The 24,379-nt window shown below is 45.4% G+C and overlaps 1 protein-coding gene across 1 annotated transcript in view; it reads right to left on the bottom strand.

The window, feature by feature from the left end:
* The window catches only part of NTRK1 (neurotrophic receptor tyrosine kinase 1), a 121,892-nt gene that overhangs the window by 40,971 nt on the left and 56,542 nt on the right, over window positions 1-24,379 (bottom strand). Inside the window, exons 5-11 of the mRNA XM_088449634.1 lie at window positions 23,197-23,351; window positions 22,891-23,033; window positions 21,771-21,906; window positions 18,123-18,452; window positions 14,510-14,527; window positions 12,905-12,963; window positions 10,915-11,017 (exon numbers count right to left, since the gene is read on the bottom strand). Of these exons, the coding sequence (XP_088305760.1) occupies window positions 10,915-11,017; window positions 12,905-12,963; window positions 14,510-14,527; window positions 18,123-18,452; window positions 21,771-21,906; window positions 22,891-23,033; window positions 23,197-23,351 (944 nt within the window). The remainder of the gene's footprint in view (window positions 1-10,914; window positions 11,018-12,904; window positions 12,964-14,509; window positions 14,528-18,122; window positions 18,453-21,770; window positions 21,907-22,890; window positions 23,034-23,196; window positions 23,352-24,379) is intronic.

The raw sequence follows: 24,379 nt of genomic DNA, 5'->3' as shown, positions 1-24,379 counted from the left end.
GACTACCACTAAAAAAGGTGAAACCTGTGAGGTCTGGGAAATGCCGAATATGCACATCTACCAGACCCGCCTGTCTAATCATGCTAACTAAAAAATTGGAGTCATAGCCCAGAGTTTTCTTTGAGCCTCCCCTATCTTTTGGCCTAATTATGGTATTAAAATCACCACCAAAGATAACTTGCTGGGCCGTAAAAAGAAAAGGTTTTATCTCCATGAAGAGACATTTCCTATCCCACTGTGACTGAGGACCATAAATATTGATTAACCTAAGGTCCTGTCCCTTCATGTTGATATCCAAAATCATACATCTACCTGCTTGCAACTCTATAACCTTGTACACAGTTACCATGTCAGTAAAAAGCACTGCCACCCCACCGTACGGCTCGGCCGCAAGAGACCAGTAAGAAGGACCCCTCCTCCACTCACGCTTCGCTTTATGGAGGAGATCCAATTTACTAATCCTAGTCTCCTGCAAAAACAAAAAATCAACCTCAACCGTGTTGAAAAAATCAAAGGCCATTACACGAGCACGTTCAGAAACTACGGAAGCCACATTAATCGTGGCACATCGTATGGGTTGGGGATCCATGATGTATAGATTATTAAATGCAAGACCTTGCTTACTTTTATCTTACACAATTCCCAGCACCAAATCCACCACAAAACTGCAAGCTAACCCTACTCGGGCCAGCCTTCTCTTCCATAGCGACAACTGTCACTACCCGTTCCTCCCTTACTCCCTGACAGTCTACAGGGACCTTCTCCCCCGTACGAGAAGGCCCAGGATCAGGAGGTTTGGGTACAAACTTGATAACCTGATGCTCAGTACCAGGTACCTGTACCTGACTCGGCCCTACACAGGAGCCTTGGGACACACCTTGAGCCACCCTATCTTCCTCCATACCCTGGGTCTCCTCTATCACAGTCACTTCCTCCACCACACTCCCTAAACTGCACATATTTTCCTCTTCCAGCTGAGTTCCAGCAGGGTCACACTCTAATCCCTCCCCATCACCTTCCTCCTGATCTGATCTCTTTCTCCTCCTTTTATTCCTTTCCTCCCCCCCTTTAATTTTATTAACTTTCTTTGTCACTGTCCTTGCTTACTTCTTATCCTTCCCTGTTACCAAACTCAATTCACCCCCACTCCTCATTACTTCCTCCTCATCAGAAGAAAATACATCAAATTTCTTGCTTAGCACAACTTGCACATCTTCACCTTTCCTCTTTTTCTTATTTCCTCTCCTTACCTCCTGAAAAGGTCCCTCCTCTACCTGTTTCCCTTGCACCTGCTTTACATGTTCATCTACACCTAGTGGTTCTTTTTGTCTCACCACCTCCTCCTCCCTTCTTGGTTCTGGCCTAACCTCCTGCCCACTATTATGGCTGGCCCGAGGACACCTGCTATACGGGTGGCCTTCCCCGCATAAATTACATTTGACCACCCCACATTCTCTGGATACATGGCCGATCTTATTACACAATGAACATTTTATCACGTTACATTCGCTGCTCAGATGCCTGAAATCCCCGCACTTAAAGCAGGTTCTTGGTTGACCCTGGTAGAAGCATTGCACTCGATCCCTGCCAATGTACGCAGCGGATGGTACATGGATGAATCCTCTGTCAGAATGATGCAGCTTTACCAGGGCCTCCCAAGCTCCCCCCCATACCCCCATCGTATATCCAGATTTTCTTAGGTCAGACTGTATATCACAATATCTGGACAACCAGTACGCAATATCTTGGACAGGAATGGACTCATTCCTCACTAGAATATGCACCTTCACTTTATCATGCTTTGTAACCAAATTTACTCTGTACATATCATATGGTTTTGACATTTTACATGCCTGCCATTTTGTCCAGAACACTTGTAGTCCCTGGTAGGATAAAAAACTCAAATCAAACTCTGCAGATTTGACCGGGTGTATGCAAGCATATAAATCTGAGGGTTTAAACCCCAGACCAAAAATCATTTTTAAGAAGGTCTCCTTTGTAGGAACTTCCCCCTCTCCTGCCCATCGGAACTGGATTAAATTTCTCCTTTTTCCAACCTGGCCTGCTGCACCCGGCATTTGTGGACCAGCATTATTTACATTCATATTGAAAGCATTGGATCTTGTCACCATTTTAGCATACGATATACTTCCAGGAACAGTCTGTTTGTCCGATACGTTTGTTACCACACTCCCCCCACCCTCTCTCCTTCTTACATCATCACAAATAATTTTGGCAGCCTCTGCAGCCCTGGCTGGTACAAGCATCTTATCTCCATAAACAGTTTCTATTACTTTAATCTGCTCCTCCGGCAGCCCAGTCTTTTCTAATGCAGGCATTCCTTGTGCAAATTGTCTTTCCTTTATGCGCCCTCCTAAACCAGTACCATGCGGCAACCTCCTTGTACCTATAACCTTCTCGACCTGCACGTCTCCGGGAACAATCCCCAGAGCCTCCCCAGTAACAGGTAATTCACCTGCCACTGCAGATTCACCTGGAGATCCCCCCTCAGTGCCACTTTTATGTAAAGCTTCCTCAAGCCTTAATTCCGCCATAACAACCTCCATTTGAGCCGGGAACACCGCGCCCTCTGTGTTCCTGGTTCCGCCATCTGCCATCACTACAGGTGGAAATAGTTCATGCCGGGCACTGTCAGGCTCAGCCGTCACCGGCCACTTCTTACCCGCCTTACCCCCAGCACCCGGCACACTGTTACTCACCTGCAGGACAGCCGGCTCACCGAAAGTGCCCTTTTCCGCAACATCCTCCACCTCAGGCTCGCAAGACATCTCCACTGTGTCCCCTGCCACGAACTTCTCCTGGGAATCAGCAATCACAGCACCATACACCACCACCTCTGTCATAACTTTATCCCCCATATTTGCTGCATCTTCAGCTGTATTACACTCAGCTGCTGCCTCCAGCTGCATACACTCTGCCTGGACATCAGCTGGTAGGTTTATTTCACTTTCAGTTGCAGAAACAGGCTGTGGGATGCTGCTGCTGCAATCACCAGGTACACTGATAACACCTGTCTCCATGGGTGTCGGCCTTGATTGGACCTTTGCATGAACTGGTAACCCTTTCACTGCTGCTTGCATCTGCTTTTCCTTTTTTTCCAAGCGCTTTTCTTGCAATTTACTTTTAACACTGGTTTCTCCCATTTATAGCAGGTATTTCTTTTTTTCTTATCATTAATTCTGGTCTGTATACGCTTTGCCTCTCTTTGTAATTCCTCAATAGAGAAGCTATCAAATGATTCCTCCTCCTCCTCATCTTCCTCTTCATTCCCAGTATCACCAGGGGATCCAGGAACATTCTCCAAGGCATCAAGGGGCCTCACCCCCCCACATACTTCACTACCCCCTGGGCAGACAGTAGCTGCTGTCACTCCACCCTGTGTTACATCACACAGGGGAGCACCCAGGGAGAGTTTGTGGGAATCTGACTGTGGCTCCAGTTTCTTCACTGGGCCCACACCGACAGGGTAGGTAGCTTCCAGCACTGCTCGACCCTTTGTTCCATCACATAGGGGAGCACCCTCAGACATAGGGGGAACAAGCTGTGGTTCCAACTGCACAGAAGCCGGGCTGACGATATTGCCTCCACTGTCACTCATGCTGCTTCCTGATGATCCGGACTGGCCTGCCGCACTAGTTATCCGGACACCACGAGTCTTTGCTTTGGCTTTTGCTTTAGAGCCCGAGCCACGGGCTGAACGTCGGGAGCACTCTCCCCCAGGAGGATCCATCCCCCTGGGGAAGCCAGCAGGGAGTCTCCCTGCAGACACGGGACACACCTGCAGCAGCTAGAGCTCTCCTCCACACAACCTCCTCACAGCTCAGACAGCACACACTGCAGAGTCTCCGCCCCCAGGATAGGTGGGAGTAGGGTAGGTGTGAGGGTGTATTAGTGTGGGTAGTATAGCTGGGAGTAGGGTAGGTGTGAGCATGCATTAATGAGAGTAGTACAGGTGGGAGTAGGGTAAGTGTGAGGGTGTATTAGTGGGTAGTATAGGTGGGAGTAGGGTAGGTGTGAGGGTGTATTAGTGTGGGTAGTATAGGTGGGAGTAGGGTAGGTGTGAGGGTGTATTAGTGTGGGTAGTACAGGTGGGAGTAGGGTAGGTGTGAGGGTTCATTAGTGTGGGTAGTATAGGTGGGAGTAGGGTAGGTGTGAGGGTGTATTAGTGTGGGTAGTATAGCTGGAAGTAGTATAGGTGTGAGGGTGTATTAGTGTGGGTAGTAGAGGTGGGAGTAGGGTAGGTGTGAGGGTGTATTAGTGTGGGTAGTATAGGTGGGAGTAGGGTATTTGTGAGGGTGTATTAGTGTGGGTAATATAGGTAGCAGTAGGGTAGGTGTGAGGGTGTATTAGTGTGGGTAGTATAGGTGGGAGTAGGGTAGGTGTGAGGGTGTATTAGTGTGGGTAGTATAGGTAGGTGTGAGGGTGTATTATTGTGGGTAGTATAGCTGGGAGTAGGGTAGGTGTGAGGGTGTATTAGTGTGGGTAGTATAGGTGGGAGTAGGGTAGGTGTGAGGGTGTATTAGTGTGGGTAGTATAGGTGGGAGTAGGGTAGGTGTGAGGGTGTATTAGTGTGGGTAGTATAGGTGGCAGTAGGGTAGGTGTGAGCATGCATTAATAGTGTTAACTCTAGCTCCGGCGGCAAGCAGTGCACCGGAGCTAGAGAGGGCAACTTTATGCGCGCGCTCGAAAAGGGGGCGTGTCTATAAGAAGCGTCCCCTTTTCGTCATACTTGGGGCCGTGCCCGGCGCTTACGGACATGCCGGGCAGCCCCCAAGCGCTGCAGAAAGGGAGAATAGATGCCGGGCGCATGCGCCCGGCGTCTATTCTCCGGCGGTGACCGGGACACCACATGTTTCTCCACCCGCGGGACACTGCGTCCCGCGGGTGAGAACGGCCCCCGCAGGCTGTGAGGGCAGGGCGCTTTTTGCCCTCCTCCTGGAGGGCAGGGTGCTTTTTGCCCTCCAGAAGGAGGGCAGGGCGCCGCGCCCCGCTAAAACAGCCTAGCGGGAACGCTACATTAATGAGGATAGTATAGGTGGGAGTAGGGTAGGTGTGAGCATGCATTAATGAGGGTAGTATAGGTGGCAGTAGGGTAGGTGTGAGCATGCATTAATGAGGGTAGTATAGGTGGCAGTAGGGTAGGTGTGATGGTGTATTAGTGTGGGTAGTACAGGTGGGAGAAGGGTAAGTGTAAGGGTATATTAGTGTAGGTAGTATAGGTGGCAGTAGGGTAGGTGTGAGCATGCATTAATGAGGGTAGTATAGGTGGGAGTATGGTAGGTGTGAGGGATCATTAGTGTGGGTAGTACAGGTGGGAGTAGGGTAAGTGTGAGGGTGTATTAGTGTGGGCAGTGTAGGTGACAGTAGACTAGGTGTGAGGGTATATTAGTGTGGGTAGTATAGGTGACAGTAGGCTAGGTGTGAGGGTGCATTAGTGTGGGTAGTATAGGTAGGTGTGAGGGTGTATTAGTGTAGGTAGTATGATGGCAGGAGGCTAGGTGTGAGGGTGTATTAGTGTGGGTAGTATAGGTGGGAGTAGGGTAGGTGTGAGGGTGTATTAGTGTGGGTAGTATAGGTAGGTGTGAGGGTGTATTAGTGTAGGTAGTATGATGGCAGGAGACTAGGTGTGAGGGTGTATTAGTGTGGGTAGTATAGGTGGGAGTAGGGTAGGTGTGAGGGTGTATTAGTGTGGGTAGTATAGGTGGGAGTATGGTAGGTGTGAGCATGCATTAATGAGGGTAGTATAGGTGGCAGTAGGGTAGGTGTGAGGGTGTATTAGTGTGGGTAGTATAGGTGGGAGTATGGTAGGTGTGAGGGTGTATTAGTGTGGGTAGTACAGGTGGAAATAGGGTAAGTGAGAGGGTGTATTAGTGTGGGTAGTATAGGTGGGAGTATGGTAGGTGTGAGCATGCATTAATGAGGTGGGAGTATGGTAGGTGTGAGGGATCATTAGTGTGGGTAGTACAGGTGGGAGTAGGGTAAGTGTGAAGGTGTATTAGTGTAGGTAGTATGATGGCAGGAGGCTAGGTGTCGGGGTGTATTAATCTATGTGTGCTCTATTCAGAAATATACAGTACCTGTTTGATAATGGAAAAGTCTAATTTGCCAATTATGTGGCAGCAGCTCAATGCATAAAAGTACTCAGGTATGTTCAAGAGGTTCAGTTGTTGTTCAGACCAAAATACCAAAATGGGAAAGACATGGTGGTGGTATACATGCCTCTAAGGGCCCGATCAGCAAGGAACGCAGTTGCTTATACGCACGCAACCGGCTTATTGTTGCGTACTGCGCATGTGTATACATCGCAGTGCGTGTGCGCGAACTAGCCACTGCGCTCGGGATTTCAGAGGATACGCAGACCCATTGCAGAGTGATTGACAGGAAGTGTGGTTTGTGGGTGGTGATGGCGGGTACTCAGGCGACCGCAGGCGTGCCAGTGCGTTTCAACGCTGTTGCATAGACGTGCATAAATTTTCCACTGCAAAACCAAACGCCACCTGAGGTCTCATAGCGTGCGCAGAATTTAGCAATTCCTGAGTGGGATCTGGGCTTCACTAACTGTACGTATGGGTCCGATGTTACTCGATGTTACCGATTGTTTCGCTATGTTGCCTTAGTATACAGATGTGAGTAAGGGGAAGTGGGCGTCCTTATGTCAGGCTGCGATCGCAATGCCAATGTATACATTTAAATAACACCACTGATATTAGCAACGCAGTTGCGTGCGTATAAGCAGAATAGCGATCTGTAATGAATCATGCGCTAAATGAGCACTTGAGACAGGTGTTGCAATATCTTTACAAAGTCTCTGGAGATGTATGAAAAGCTGCCAGCTGCCCTGAATCACACTGCTATGTATAATGACGCATGCTGTAGAGATAGACACGCATTTGTGAACTGTGATCAATGCATTGTGATCTTGGCTTGACTGTTACCCTTGGCATTTGGTGCTGAGGGCAGAAAGGGTTACATAAACTGCTCTGTAACTAGCGATAGACTTTATTGCTGAGACACAAGCCACTTTTCCATCTCACACTCAGAATCTTCTGCATTATATCTCCAGCCTTCGGGCCCTTGGGAAACAGACACATCAAACCCATTTAAGGCTTGAATGAATTTCAAAAGTGAATTAGCAGCTCCTTACTGCTCTGGCGCAGGGGAAACAAGCCCTAATGAAGTGCGGCTCTTCTCAAAACACTTTCTCCTTTGCCTTATTTAAAGCAGAGACAATGCAGTTAGACCTATTGCATGAAAACAATTTTGAGAACCTTGCTACCAGCCCACAATTAATCCTAACCCATCGGCATGTTTTCTCTGCCCTGACTGGCAGCAAAGAGGTTAAACAAATATCATTTTAGTTGTGATATATATTTTTTTAACAATAGATTACACTTAAAAATTATTTTGGATGTTTTCCCTTAACCCTGCAAACCAAACCTATTAGCGAATGACTGTACAGACAGGAAACATTCTGATGATGTAGCTTTATTTATACAAATTGTGAGTGCTCAAAGTGCTTAAGATACAATAGATACTCCTTATCTAGCTAACCCTTGTTTCACCTTTGGTCCATCATTATTCACATCTCATCAAACATTCCTCTTTGCTAGAAAACAATTTACTGATGATCCAGAGAAGCTTGTGTTACTTATTATATTATGTGTCCCTGTTACCATGGTGAGTATTGTTGCAGGAACTATTTATTGTGTTACTGTATAATCAACATTACATACTATAGTGGTGATAGGCTACACATTTTCCTGTGTAAAAATCCCATCAACATTTGTTTTTATTGCATCCTTCTTCTGCCCTCCCATTGATTGATCACACAGATGTGTAAAAGGTCACGGGCAATGGAAAGGGAAAAATATGAGCCTGTCATTATTAACATTATAAATACCACATTATATTAGGGAATATTTTCGCACTTTAATATCAGGCGAAAAGCATCAGATTCAAAAGAACTTGTTATAAGGGAATAGCGGAAGTAAGATATTCAGGTTAATGTAAAAGTGACGCTCTACTTGTCAGAGAGTTGTATTGCCCAGCCAGATGTGTTTGCATTTGTGACCCTAAGATACTAAAATGCTATGTACAGACCTTAGTTATCGTGTCCAAGGGCAAAAAAATCCACACTAAATCATTTTCAGACAGTGGAGTTTCCGTATAAGGCCCTGACATATTTCATAGCTAAATGCCTTTAGGCCAAAAAGACCTGACAAAGCTCAAAGAAAGTAGAAGTGTGAGGTTCTAACGCATTTCGCCGGCAGACGAATCAGATCCTGGCAGCCTAGTGTCAGAAGAATGGGAAGTCTCCTGACATGTCTCAATGTCAGATCCTTAGGATGATATGACACAGGTCAGTGCCATAAAAATGGAAGAACTTGACACAGACCATTATCAGGAGAGCTGGAGGAACTGACGCATCTCAGTGTCAGAAGTGTGAAAGGACACAACACATCTCAGTATCAGAAGAGTGGGGGGGCACTGATACATCCTGCCTCGTATGAGGAATGAAAGGCGCGCATACAGTCTCAGAAGAATCGCTATTAGCCTGCACATAGGTATAAGACTTATTTTTGGGGGCGATAACAGTCTCAGGGCATTTTTATTAGACCAATAAAAAACTGTCCTTATACTTTTAAATGATATACAGGTTGTCTAAGATATGGAAAAGGGAAGGAGAAGAAGGTAATGTAGACATGGGAAGGAGAAGAGAACAGACTGTACCACAGAAGAAGACTGCAAGACAGATATATGGAATCAAAGGTACTGTAACAGATTGGGCGTGAGGAGGACAAGAATGAAGGATGGACGTGGGAAGGAGAGGACTTGAAAATTGAAAGTAATGTATTAACAAAGGTATTATCAGAGGGAAGGATAGACACATGGAGGAGAGAAGGGTCCCAGGAACAGAGGGATAATCAGAGGGAAGGATAGACAGGTGGATGAGAAAAGTGACTAAGGAACAGAGGGATGATCAGAGGAAAGGATAGACATGTGGAGGAGAAAAGTGACCCAGGAACAGAGGGATGACCAGAGGGAAGGATAGACACATGGAGGATAAAAGTGTCTGAGGAACAGAAAGATACTCAGAAGAAAGGATAGACATGTGGAGGAGAGAAGCGACCCAGGAACAGAGGGATTATCAGAGGAAATGATAGACATGTGGAGGAGAGAAGCAATCTAGGAACACAGGGATGATCAGAGGGAAGGATAGACACGTGAAAGAGAAAAGTGATCCAGGAACAGAGGTATGATCAGAGGGAAGGATAGACACATGGAGGAGAGAAGGGACCCAGGAACAGAAGGATGATCACAGGGAAGGATAGACACATGGAGGATAAAAGTACTCCAGGAATAGAGGGATGATCAAAGGGAATGACACATGTGGAGGAGAAAAGTGACCTAAGAACGCAGAAATTAAAATAGAGAAGCATGGAACTGGGAAGGAAAAATGAACGCTAAACGTGAAGGAGATTAAACAAAGGATGGTCATAAGGATGAGAAGAGTGTGGGGTGGGCATCGGGAGAAGATTGGTGATGGACATGTAAGGGAGAAGAGTGAAGGGTGAACAAAGGGATGATGGGGAGGAGACAAAGAAGGATAGATGTGTGGAGTAGAAGAGTGAAGGATGATAAAGGGATGATATCCTACAGCATGGACATCAGGAGAAGAATGATGGGAGGAAAACAGTGAACTGTGGGCATAGCAAATAGAAAGTAAAGAATGAACATAGAGTGGAAAAGAGTAATGTATAGATAAAGAGATGAGAAAAGTAAGTGGTGAACATAAGTGTCACGGATGGACATGGTATAGCACTAGTAAAGGAAGGACATGGAGAGCCGAAGAGTGAATATAGGGAGAACATCAATAATGGGTGGAGTTATGGAGGATAAGAGTGAAAGATAGAAATGGGAAAGCGAGAGTAAAAGCTAGGCACGGGGAGATAAACTAAGAGTGAAGTTAGTGAGGAGAGAAGGGAAGGATTGACTTGGAGATTAATATACATGATGGACATGGGCAGGACAAGAGTGAAGAATTGACAAAGTGAGAGAAAAATAAGGAACGGACATGCTAAAGAGAAGGTAAAAATTAGACATTGGAAGAGAAGAAGAAAAGGAGGGAAGGTGGTCCCTAATTGCCAAGAGAATTTGTCAATGACAAGTCTGGAAAAAGAACATCTTATCTATTAGAACAAAGTGTAATAATATAGGGACAAAGATGTTCAAATAGCTGCATAACTGCCCAATGTGAACAACCACTAGGGGAAGAATAGCAATATTTCTATATTTCCTCATGACTTTAATAGAATATATTACAGGGGACAATTAAACAATCAGGATGACTCATATTTAATCTAACATCTGTATAAATCACATAATAACTCATGAAAAACGCCAAGCACATGACCAAGATATAAATATATATTGGGCAGTGTTTTGCAAGCCCCCGCACCTCCTCACAACCCTGCGATTCACGGCAGTTTACCGTGACGGGGGCAGGGCCTAATGACATAGGAGCCAGGCCCATACCCCCAAAATGGTCAGCTGCGTCTCCTCCCCGGGCTTCTCCCGGAGAGAAGATATATAAAAAGTTTGATTTTTTTTTTTCTTCTTTTTCTTTCTTTTTTTCTTTTGTCTTTGTCATTTTGAATTTAAAACAATAAAAGAATAAATCTAAAAAAAAGTCGGCAAGTATGCTGACGGGCACGTTTTAAAAGGATCCACTGGTGGGGCTAATTAATCCGTGAGGAGACCCGGAAAACATGCACTGCTAGGATGTCCTGGGGACTGGGTTAGGGAAACTCTGATATAAGGGAACTGTAGTTTCTGACATACGTTCATTTGTGACTAGAAGATAGAGGTTAATTCATAAAACGAAACACTCACGGTTGATTCCAAACTTAGAATGTCTCCCGCACTTATTAAGTACGATCAGCATGACGAGCAGGAATAAGCAAGCGAAGACGGCCAGTCCCACAGCGACTGAGACCTGATGGAAAACACACACACACTGAAGCTGCACTCCGTCACAGAAACTCCTTATCAGGTGAGGTAATGGGAGAGACACTATAAATCATTCGGGAATATCAATGGAACACTCATACAAGTGATATAATCCAGGTCAGATATTTAGCTAAAGAGGAAGCATAAATAAAACTATGGCAGCGGTATTCAACAATCGTCCTTCAGCTTCTGTGGAACTACACATCCCAGCATACCTTTCCACAGTTTTAGCATGCCCTAAAAGAAAAACTGTGACAGAGCATGCTGGGATGTGTAGTTCAGCAGCAGCTGTAGAACTACATGTTGACTATCCCTGATCAATTGTATAGAATTCAGGTTAACATAACACACCTTAAATAGTTAATGATCTTTTGGAGTTATAACTTAGAGAACTTCCTTGTCGCCTCCTAGAGGTGGACACGTGAACTGTTCTGTTTTTTGGAACTTTCCAGAATTAGATATACTGCATGGTGGAAGTAGAATCTGAAAACTGTTGGCACCCTGCATCCGTATTAACACAAGTGACTCCACAATCTATAGGTAACCTTTTGTATTTTCACCCCCTCCCAACTTACTTTTTAGAATTTGTAGAATGGTTACAAAGTACCTACTCTACTGGACGTTGTGAGAGGCTCCCGCACCCCCAGAAGAGTATCTAGTTCCTAGTGAAGTGGGCAGGATGAGGAGATAATTGCCGTGAATCGCGGCTACCTATGGAGAGGGCGGGGCTAAATTATGCAAAAACTCATCATTTAACCCTGTCCTTTCCTCACGCTCCCGCAATTTGCGCCAGTTTGCTTTGTCGCGGCGGGACCTAATGACATAGAAACCCACTCCACCCCCCCAAAGTGACCTGCAGTTTCTGCTCTCTGGGCATCTCACGGGGAGCAGATTATAAATGTCGGTAATTATGTTACAAAGGCAAGGCCTGGGGGAGCAAAGTTGCTGGGATGGCGAGCTGCTCACTGAGTTGTAGGCATCACTAGCAGAGTACAGAGTTGGCCCAGGGTGTTTCCTTCCTGTACATTCTCTGGTTATTTAGGATACAAATATCTGATGTCCCACTTTTAGGGTTCTAGCTTACAAACCCAGCTTGCAGTGAGTACACCATCACTATCGTTTCCCAAAACAATAAGGGAAATTATTAATTTGGAATTTAATATTAACTGGGGCATGTTTGGTAATACTATAGAATCGGGCCATCTGCAACTTATATATAGGAGATTTACTAAAGGAGTAGCTTCATCTTGTCTTCCGATATCTGCATTTGTTTCCAACCTGTCCATTCAGTTGAGGATAAAGAGGAGTGCAAATCTCCTGCCTAATATTAAGTTAGGATACTATGCATTGATGTTAGACAGTTTGATTCCGTGGTTTCACAATTATTTGGGAGATTAACTATTTAATGCAGAATGAATGTCTTTATGTTATTAAACATTTTATGTTATTGCACAAATTTAAAGAGAGTAAATTGCCCTGTGTAGAGACCTCAGGTGTGAGTAATACACTTTTTAGCCACTAGAGAGGGATGAGCTGCCACATAAAATGCTGCCTGGTACATTACATACACATTATAAGAATACTATTACTAGAACGGTTAATAAGACTTACATTTTCCTTTGAAACTTTTCTAAATAAAACCAGTCTTTATTGCGCATCAATTAGTGGTTTTACCGCTTTCACCTCAAGACCAGATTTTTACGAATGTCGAACAAATTAACACATTGTCAAATGCACTTAAATTACATCTGGCTGGGTAATTGCTTTCTGCTTATCTTGCGGTTCTCTAAGGTGTGTGGCAGGAACTAAGTTGGAATTCTGAGGATCGTGCTTTAAGTAGCCGCAGCGACAGATTTCTAGGTAACAAACTTACTCCGAATGTGTTGTCCTCTACGGTCTCTACTGGGTTCAGGAAGGTGCTGTTGCCTCCACCTGTGAAAGAATTAACAATTCTTATGTCTCCTTGTTGTATGTAATCATAAACCACGTTAAAATTATAGTAATAGGATTTTTTCACCCATTTCATTAATCTACCCTTAAACTAGGGGTGGCCATTGACCATCAATGGTTAGCAATCATCAGTGGTTTGCCACCAGTGGTGGATGGTTTTGCCATCGATGGTGGAGGCCCGCTGGTTATGTGCCATTGATGGCAGAGATGCGCCAATGTTGTTTTCCCCCCCAGCCTGAGGTGCTTAACCCGCCCCATCACGTTCTCCATCCGTTTTGTCACTTTGCTGCAGCCTCCTTTCCCAATTGGCCCACCACCTTCTCTTGACCTACAAAAGGGAGGCCTACAGGCGTTTTAAACTGCAGATGGTTTCCCGTTGATGATACACTGCCATTGATGGAAAACACAGATGGCACCATCATTCTAGACAATTGATGGTAAACCAGTTGATGGGCATCCCTACCTTAAACTGTATTATGCAGGCTGTTTCATACAGGGATTATGTATAACTAATTTCGTTACAACTAGCTTCCAGACAGCAATAAGCAGTTAAAGACCCCTAGCTTTAACGGGGTTAACATGGGACAAGACTTTTTCCTATGCCTCTCAGGGTGTTATAGCCCGTTACTCAGGCAGAAGATTCAGCGTTTGCCCACTTTACTCTGCCGTACTCTAGATATGCCTAAGGCGAAGCCAACTCCTCAGCTACATTGTTATTTTATTACATTTCTCAAAGCAAGAAATGGATCTAATCCACTTTATAAAGCAGTTGGGACTTTTTATTATATTACATGTACATTTACTTTGCAGAAATGACAAAAGACAGAACCTGACCAACAATGACCCGTGTATGGGGTAGGACAGCCACAAAACCTACAAAAAACATGTTTGAAACAATACGCTATACCCACTTTTATCTGCAAATCAAATAGATATACAAATTTACTAACTGCCACCCTTTTGGTAAGATAGTGCAGATTCACGGAGCTCAAAAGAGGTGGAGCTTCACCCCAAAGAGGGCATTTCTGCGCAGATGGGGGCGGAGTTTGTGCAGATCGGGGGTGTGGCTTATTTTGTTCTGATTTTTTCATCTCTAATTGTTGGGAGGCGTGTGCAGATACACAGATTCACGATTGTGTAATCAGATTAGTAACTTTATCTGACCTGGAAGTTTGTGGCACCCTTGTTGTATAGGGGAAGCATTTATTCCACGCATACCAGGATCGAAGCATGTTAGACTGTTGATTTCGGGAAAAACTGACAAACCCTTAATAATACACATGACATTCATACATAAATAATGATTTACAGGCGACAATTGTTTGAACCAGAACACATAACATCTACATCTAACGCGTCTGTGTGAGACAGACAACCCTAAAGATACAGACTGCGCCTCAGTTCATCCCCTGAAATCTGCTCTGATCTATGAAAGATGATTTGCAACTTCCAAGAGATGCAAGACAGCTTAATGGCATTCACAATTTAATGAGCTTGTTGACAAAAACAATTAAGCCAACCAACTTACCCTCAGGGGACAAGGACACTGAAAAATAAACAAATATGAGAGTTAATTTCCGAAAAATTCTAATCATTGTCATTTTTAATTCAGAGCACACAGTGTTACTTTTAGGGCTCATTCACATAGTAAAATCTCTGCGGCTTTTTATTTTTATTGAGACATTGTAGATCCACAAAATAAACATTAATACATAGTATCATTGCAATAGTTTTTGGAAAAATACAAGTTACATATGTAAATAACATAGTTGTGTAATCAACAGACATAAGAACATTATGTAAACATCGAATAGACTATCACTATTATCACACTTATAACTACATGTACAAACTGAACAATTTCCAATATATTTGGTTGCAAAATACTGAACATTGGGCCTGATTCAGAGCCGCTCGTAAGCGGCCGCTCGTTCGTTCCGAGCGATGTTTGCCCAACTGCGCATGCGTACGGATAGAAATACGCATGTGCGAACCAGTCAGCGCGGCCGAAAATCGTTTGTTCGCTAAATTGCGAATGCCTGCTATTTTGAGTGACAGGAGGAGGCGTATGTGGGTGGTAACAGGGGAAGGTGCTTGAAAACGGGGAGTGGAGATCCGAACACAGGCGTGCTTAAAGGTCAAAACGGGCGTTTTATGGGTGTGCATAATTACTACAGCAGCGTCATTGACCACGTCACTGGGTTATTTTATAGTCAGAACTGCTCGCAAGATTGTGGTAGGAAAAACCAACCACAAGAATAGCGAGCAGTTCCTACGCTGGTCGATGTACTCGATTAATCTAATAAATAGCGGACGTGACGTAGAATGCGAGCGGCCAGGGGGCGTATTTTTCAAATAAACGTCCGCATGTTTTGTCCGCTCGTTCAGACATGGAGGCGTCAACAGACCGCAAAGAGCGAACGGTTCATTTGAATAGCCACCCCCTTTTTCTGAACGAGCGAGCGCTAATTGCGTCCGGCTCTGAATCAGGCCCATAATTCTATGAGCTCTGAATAAAAGACATCAAACATATGTGAATTTAAATCAATCGGCTAAGGAGATAGGCGGATCTTGTACTGCCAATCTAGTGAGATACCAAATAGTATTTTTAAGACTATGGTGTATCTGTTATCTCAGCGGCTTTTACGCATTTTAAGTTTAATGCATTTAAAGTTTTACGCATTTTAAATTTATTGTATTTTGTAAGCACTTTAAAAGTTTTGGAAAAATTGCAGCAGCCCCTTTGATACAACGTCTTTAAAAATAATGTTTTATTCAGTAAGAACTCTGGAGCTGATTCAGGCCCGGACGCTAAGCTGCGCTCTCTCGCAGCCAAAAGGGGCCGGGTATGCAAATGCTGCGATCGCACTGTCTGGTGGAAGGACGCCCTCTATGCCTTAGAGAGCGACGGCAGAGCGAACGCACGCCAGTGTAGAGACGCCCACCTTTCTTTCTTGGCACACGTCATCTCCAGGAAGTGTATGATTAATCGGTAACATCGAGAGCCATCGGAGCTGCACGCAGCGCTTGAGGTAGACCCTGCTTCCCAGCGATCACTGCTGGTTAAAATACAACCAAGTGACGTGTACAATGACGCTTCTTTGCTAATTATGCACACCCCTAAAACGCTGTTTAGACGCCCATACCCACCTGTGTTTGCACATCCACTCCCCCATTCACAAGCACCTTCCCGTTACCTCCCACAAACAGCGCTATCTGTCACTCAAATTAGCGTCCAGTCTGTGTACTACGAGCGCACCATTCCCAAGCGCAGTGAGGGACTCGTGCATGTGCATATTGACCCATACGCATGTGCAAACGTGCTATCGGCCATAGCGTGCATTCGCAGCTTAGCGTCTGGGTCTGAATCAGGCCCTCTGATCCTCTGCAATTAAAAGTCCTACTCTTAATAAAAGCAGCTTCGTCAATAATCAGTGTTGCATGCCCCGCTCCCAATCAGTTTGTATCCCGCTTTGAAAATAGAAGTGAATGTGTACCGTTTGACTAAACGGCTGAGCCAGCCAACATTCATAAGAAATAGGCCAGGGTTAGGCAACCTGTGGACCACCAGCTGCTGTGGAACTAAACATCCCAGCATGCCCTGCCACAGTTTTAGCATGCCTTAACAGTAACTGTCCCACTTCCGGGACAGTGGCAGGTGGGGTCAAACCGTAACGCAGGTGTCCTGAGGCGAGCTCAGGGAGGACAGAAACCACAGCAGCTGGAGTGCTACAGGTTGCCTACCCCTGAACTAAGCAATTCATTAGGATCTAGGGAGTGGGACTGAGGTGTAGGGGCTAATGCAGAACTGAACGCAACATAGTGTTTGCAGACGTATATCTTTTCCATTTTCGCTGCCTTGCCTAAGTTCCAATAGCCTTTAGGTGTCTGTATGAAGTATTCAGACAATAGCCTAACTTTATTAGACACATAGGGCCGATTCAGCAAGGAACGCAACTGCTAATACGCACACAATCGGCCGATTGTTGCGTACTGCACATGCATCACAGTGCACATGTGTGCAAACCGATCGCAGTGGCTACGCAGAAGCATCGCAGAGTGATTGACAGGAAGTGACGTTTGTGGGTGGTGACAGGGGGATGGTCGGGGAAAGGCAGACGTACCAGTGCATTTGAACGCCGTTGCATGGGCTTGCATAAATTATCCACTGCGATGCCCTACGTAGCCTGAGGCCTGATAACGTGCGCTGAAGTTACCAATTCTTGAGTAAGGTCAGAGCTTGTGCAAGTGTGCGCGAGGCAACGATGGTACTCGATTGTACCGATGGTTTCGCAGTCTTGCTAAACATTATGGATGTGTGTAAGGTAATGTGGGCGTTCTTAGTAGTGCTGTGGTGGCATTGCGATCGCAATGGATTAGCACACTATCGCGGTTGAACTGTGTGCATAATCGCTATTGCATTCGCAGTAGTGACCTGTAATAAATCGGGCCTATTGGGTGTGACTCTCAGTCGCACGCTATGTGGATGACATTTTTTTTTTTACTGTGCATTCATCTAAGTCTCACCGCACATGTGTCCCGATTGTGTTCCTACACAGTCGTAGTTACAACATCAGACCAACCCACGGAGAAGTGTCGCTAAGCTGGTGGAGCACATACAGTAGATGCTTAATCGCTCACACAGAAGGCCGTACTCAGGCAGAGAATCTGCACCTAGCACGGGACTGGCGCAAGTTTGGATGGTGCGACCGATGATGGAGGCCAAGCGCAATTGTAGCTTCTAAAGAAGCACAAAGTGGGCATCTCAGTCCTTTCACATGCAGACGCACGGCTATACACCAGTGAGGGGCTTGTAGCGGCATTTACATCAAGTTGCAGACGTGCGACCGTCAAAAGAAGTACACATGGACGCACTGTCCAGCCCCTTAATACATGAACCTTGTTTCAGAGGGAGAGTACTCAGACATTTTAATTAGGTCAAACAGAGGAGTTGCCCATGGCAACCAATCTGATTTTGACTATCATTATCTAGTATTTTCAATAAAATGTTAGCTAGCATTTGATTGGTTAACACCTCCACTTATCCTCCTTAGAAGGTTTGATAAATCTCCCTGTTGGACTCATACCATCCAGGATTGGGCGTAGTTATGGAGTAATCGGCATATGTTTTATGCTCTCACCTGGGATGGGCTCCTCCGGGTTGAAGTTGAAGGGATTGTCCATAAAAGTGATGTAAATGCTCTTACTGTCGTTGCCCAGCCAGTTCCACACCAGCAGAGTGTAGTTCCCATTATTGACGTGTGTAGGGTTATTGAAGTACAGACAGCCGTGGATAAGTGTACCATTTTCTCTGTACGCCAGCGTCTGAAAGTATGTGTACTTGTTCATAAGCAGGGTCTGACCGTTGAACTGCCAGCTGAGGTCTGGCTCTGGGTTCCCATCTATGGTGTATGGGATACAGGAGTGATACAGGCGAACGACTTCTCCCAAAGCCTTGATCACCGCTGGAACTGAGAGAAAGTCGGGTTAGATACGACAGCATTATAGAAGCGGTATAATTAGGCTTGCTATATCATCCCTTTCATTTGGGACACATATGTCCCTCACACCAACCCTATTTCCACCTATACTACCCACACTAATGCCCCTCACACCTACCCTATCCCACCTAAACTACCCACACTAATGCCCCTCACACATACCCTACTCCCACCTATACTACCCACACTAATACACCCTGACACCTACCATACTCCTACCTATACTACCCACACTAATACACCCTCACACCTCTACTACCCACACTAATACACCCTCACGCGTACCATACTCCCACCTATTCTACCCACACTAATACACCCTCACACCTACCCTACTCCCACCTCTACTACCCACACTAATACACCCTCACACCTACCCTACTGCTACCTATATTACCCACACTAATACACCCTCACACCTACCCTACTCCCACCTCTACTACCCACACTAATACACCCTCACACCTACCCTACTCCCACCTCTACTACCCACACTAATAGACCCTCACACCTACCCTACTGCTACCTATATTACCCACACTAATACACCCTCACACCTACACTACTCCTCCTCTACTACCCACACTAATACACCCTCACACCTACCCTACTCCCACCTCTACTACCCACACTAATAGACCCTCACACCTACCCTACTGCTACCTATATTACCCACACTAATACACCCTCACACCTACCCTACTCCCACCTATACTACCCAAACTAATACACCCTCACACCTACCCTACTGCTACCTATATTACCCACACTAATACACCCTCACAAATACCCTACTCCCACCTTTACTACCCACACTAATACACCCTCACACCTACCCTACTCCCACCTCTACTACCCACACTAATACACCCTCACACCTACCCTACTGCTATCTATATTACCCACACTAATACACCCTCACACCTACCCTACTCCTACCTCTACTACCCACACTAATACACCCTCACACCTACCCTACTCCCACCTCTACTACCCACACTAATACACCCTCACACCTACCCTACTCCCACCTCTACTACCCACACTAATACACCCTCACACCTACCCTACTGCTATCTATATTACCCACACTAATACACCCTCACACCTACCCTACTCCCACCTATACTACCCAAACTAATACACCCTCACACCTACCCTACTGCTACCTATATTACCCACACTAATACACCCTCACACCTACCCTACTCCCACCTTTAAATTCTGGGGTCATCCCACCCCTCGTCCTAGCACTATGTATGGCGCCTTACATATAATATATATATATATATATATATATATATACCACAATAAAAATAATAATAAGAATATAACACTAATAAAGTGGACAAATATCTATGTAAAGGTTTCAGTAGTTTATCAGAATTGGACATATATCGGGGGAGATATGTACCAAACTAAAGGCCTGATTCAGAGGTGGATGCAAATCTCGTTGCAGCTGCGATACCATACACAGCGGTTGTTCAAAGTGCGCTGCTGCGGTGTCTCAGGTCTGCCGCTTGCGCACAAGACGAACCATCGGTCGCAGCATACAGTAGATGTTCTGAGCAACCCTAAGGTCGCTCAGAATGCTCGTCTCAAGTAAGCTGCCGAAGCCTTAACCACTGCGTATGAATCCGCAGGCACAGAAACGCCCGTGCCACGGCCGCTACACACCTGTATTCAAATCGCCGAACCCCACCCCTCCGTTACCTCCAGACGCTTCCTGATTAGCAATCACTTTGCATCCAAAGTCCTCACTGCGTCCGCCGTCGGTAATGAAACTTGGCGCATTTGCAGTGCGACTCATGCGCAAGCGCAGTACAAAGATAATCGCTCAACACCGCAAACATTGGCAATGTGCCCACCTGTGAATCAGGTCCTAAGTAGTCTGTAGTATCAATTATCCTACTGAATGGCTGATCATAGCTGTGATACATTGTTCTGCCCGCTGCAAGCTAACTATCCAGACAAACACTCCCACAACTGAACTGGGCTCTATCCAGAACTAACCGTTCACACCGATAGACTGGGATTGGTCTGTAATAAAAACATTTGCTCCCCATAGTGAAGAAGTCAAAATAAAATAAAAAAACTGCACTGTCCCCTGATATGAAGAGCTGCCACGTTAGACCTGCTCCACTGGTAGCAAGTTGCAACATACAGTCTGGGAAAGCTGCAGTCCTAACGGAGGTACAGTACAGTACAGTTCAGCACTGGTTAATAAGAGAGTGACGTTTGAGCTGAACCACACTGTTTTATTATAATATTCAGAGTGCGATTCCATTCCATGTGGCTATTGGTTTCTTGAATTAATTACAAGGTTTTTCCAGTGAGTGAGACTGTCTTCCCATAAGTAAGAGCTCGCTCTCTGGACAGGAGAGGGCTGCCGGGAAGAGATGACTCCTTGATGAGAGCACAGACTTTGCTCTATTGAGTTATGATGGCTCACCAGGAGCATGGGTCTAGTGGTTGACGCTCTACCTGCCTTACAGCCAACGCTAGTAAACAAGTCATCGTCCTACGAATATTCTCGCTCCGCTTCCCCAACAATCTCACTTCCATTATTTATGATGATAAAATATGCAGTCTGTAAAGACAAAGGGCCTGATTCAGACCCGCTCTCGAGCACATGGCGCTCGCAAGCAGGTCGATGTTCCCCCACTGCGTATGCGCCGCCTCCAGCGTGCGCATGCGCGAGCCCCAGCGAGCGACGGCAGCTCCGTCGCTCACTACAAGACAGGGCGGCTGTCGATGTTGATTGACAGCTCGCCCCGTTTTGTAGGCGGGGAGGGGGGGGTGGCTGCACAAATGCAGGCGTTCCCTTAGGAACGCCTGACGTTTGTGGGCGGCCCTACTGACATCACTCGTGATGTTAGTAGTAGACTTCCTGCTCTATTAGAGCAGGAAGTCCACTCGGGCTTGCGGGAGCCGAGACCCTCCCGCAGGGTCTCGACGCAAGCCAGATGGTCGCCATGATCGCGACTATCGCCAGGCCGCTCGCACTAGCTGTGGGTGGTCACCCACAGCTTTGCAAGCGGCCTGGAGGCCGAAACAAATAAAAAAAACGCCCTTATTCAGAGCGGGCGCCTCTGAATCAGGCCCAAAGTACCTTAAAAATATCAAATAATAATACATTTAATACAACACCATTTATGGTGCCAGCTGCACAGTGATTCCCTAGGCACGTTCCTGGTTTGCAAACATAATACAGCCCTACCGGTCTTCGTAAAGTGTTACGTAGTCTCGGGTCTGAAAGGAGAGACTTGAAATGAACAATCTACTTACAATGGACGTCTATCTGTACTGCCTTCTTAGTCGGACCGGCCATGTTTTCCGCCCAGCAGGTGACATCACGCTTGTTGAACTCTTCGGAGATGTTGAAGAGATGCAGGAATAGCTCTATATATGGGCCATCCGATTGCTGTGTGGACAATATGGAGAGGATATCAAGGTGTTTTCCATTGTCCTAAGTAATGCAATCACTATGGTGAATATTTGGCATGGAATTCATGTGCCTATTGTCATAGTAATGGAGCTTAGGGTTCATTCTATGATAGAGCGCTGCCTGAGGTGTGGTGTACAGTATGCACATCCAGCCTTGTATAATATTGTTAGGATTTTAACATAGGACTAATACCCTAATTTTAACTGATTTTGAAAGCGATGTTGGGCCTATTCATTAATATCCGGCGATAACAATGATTTCCTGTCACTGCTTATTGCCGCAATTTATCATTAACATATATATATATATATATATATATATATATATCACTGGACCACCAGTGTGATACTCAGCTGCCCAGTGATACTGGCTGGCAGCGATAAGAGGAGACTTATATAAAGCATATATTTCTAATAATATTCCCTGCTATTGCCATCCTACGATGTAGTGCTGCTGCTATAATTGTTGTATAGGCTTCCCTGTGCTTTGGTCTGCCACCGGCAGGAGCTACCGCTAGTGACGTCCACTTTGATAAACCTGTATTCACTGAAGAAAAGAGCATTTCTCTTTTTAATTAATAGACCTCTTGTGTGCAGTAGTCATCACTTACAGGGACTCTAGGGCCAAACATGTTCTCTCCATACCTGTGCCAAGCCCCGTGCTGTGTATATGCTGACATAGCTTTATGCTATCCCCCTGAGGAGGCTATGAGTAAACGTAACATGTTGGATCTAACTCACGTGTCTTTCAATCCCCCCCCCCCCAATAGTGTCATGCCTATATCCCCACTATGGCCATAATTCAGAGATGGATGGTAATGCAGCCGCGCTTTCTCAATAGCGGTTGCAAGAATATGCAAATGCTATTTCACGGAGCAATGGAGTGTACGAGGGGTGAGACCACCCACTTTCAGGCTTTATGGTCTGTGCATTTACGATGGAGATTGTCTCTCGTACTTACCTCCACTTCAAATTGAGGATTCACATCTGGTAAGTCCCAGGTGGCCGTTGGTCTGGGTTGACCGGCCACATTACACTGAAGGGTTAGATTATCCCCTTGAAGAACTGTGAGGTTTTGATCTGTAATGTAGACTTCCGGTCGGTCTAGGGGGAAGCACAACACAGTGTTTCAGTTTACCAATTTTGGTGGGTCTTATGCTTTCGGTAACCTTCAGCTTCATGGTACATGTAAACTTTAAAGTAATGCATGACAATCAGACCACGGGAAGGACTATTCACACTGTCCAGAGATAAACAGGACACATACCACACTGAGAGATGTTTGCTTCCTCTAGGAAATTATCCGCCCCATCTATCCAGCAGCTGAGAGACTGGTTTCCCAGGTCAGCCCATCCCTCGTCCCTACGAATCTGAATCCACCGTACTTCACAGGAACACTGGAAAGGATTTCCAGTCAGGACTCTGATGGGGGAGAAGGTTAAGCACCAAGAGAGTTGGGGAACACGCCATGTTTAAACATCTCAACCCCCAAAGGATCCCAACATGACCATGAACAATATAAAGCTGAACTAGTCCAATTGCTAGGTATAGTAATAATCCTAAATAAAGACACCATCCAAACATGTCCTGTTTTAGGGCCACATAAGAGAGATGTGAGAAACCCCATCACAGGTTATGGCCTCAAAATGTGACCATAAAGTTTAACCTACTGGACTTAGAGGCTAACTTAATTTAGTGAACTAAAATAAAATATGAAGCTTTCATTATTTGCAATCTGGGGTTGCCAGATCCGGCTCATCCATTAAGCAACCTAGTCTCCTGCCTACAGCTCAGTGGACACAGAGGAGCCCAGATTACTGCAACCTGTTTTATGTGGGGTTTTTGTTTCTCTTTTTTAAATCAGGAGAGAGCGAGAAGGGGCCCCAAACAAGTCTTTTGCCTAGGACCGCATGGGGCCGTAATCAGCCTCTGGATACAGCAGGTCTCCCGAAAGCTCCAGCCAGCCAAAGCTGTACACGTCTATCCTGCTAGAGTTTGCCTAATTAAAACCAACAGTGTGCTGTCGTTGCCCCTCTCCCTCTAACTTTTCAGTCGACATGAGGACAGCACGGGACTTCTATACTAGCTAAGGTAGGTAAGTAATACTTATTTCTACAGCTGCATACACACACAACGATTTAGTAAATGAACGATTTTAGTAAACGATTTTCGTTCATTTTTTCAAGGGAAAAATGAACGAAAATCATTTACTAAAATCATTCATTTACTAAATGTAATGAACGATTTTTTTGAACTACAAACGATTTTTGCATATTCCCTTACTGAAAATCGTTGAGTTGGTCAGTCTGACTGAACTACAAACTACAAACGTGAACGCGCATGAACGATAATCGTTCATCGTTTTAACTCAGAAAGTGAACGATTTTTTTCAACAATTGAACGATAAACGATATCGTTATCAATAATCGTTCAAAAAATCGTTGTGTCTG

This window comes from Taudactylus pleione, unplaced genomic scaffold (genome assembly GCF_031769625.1).
Source record: "Taudactylus pleione unplaced genomic scaffold, aTauple2 ptg000490l, whole genome shotgun sequence".
NCBI classification, from domain to species: Eukaryota; Metazoa; Chordata; class Amphibia; order Anura; family Myobatrachidae; genus Taudactylus; species Taudactylus pleione.
The sequence above is the reverse complement of the archived record's forward strand: the minus strand, read 5'-3'. Positions and strand labels throughout refer to the sequence as shown.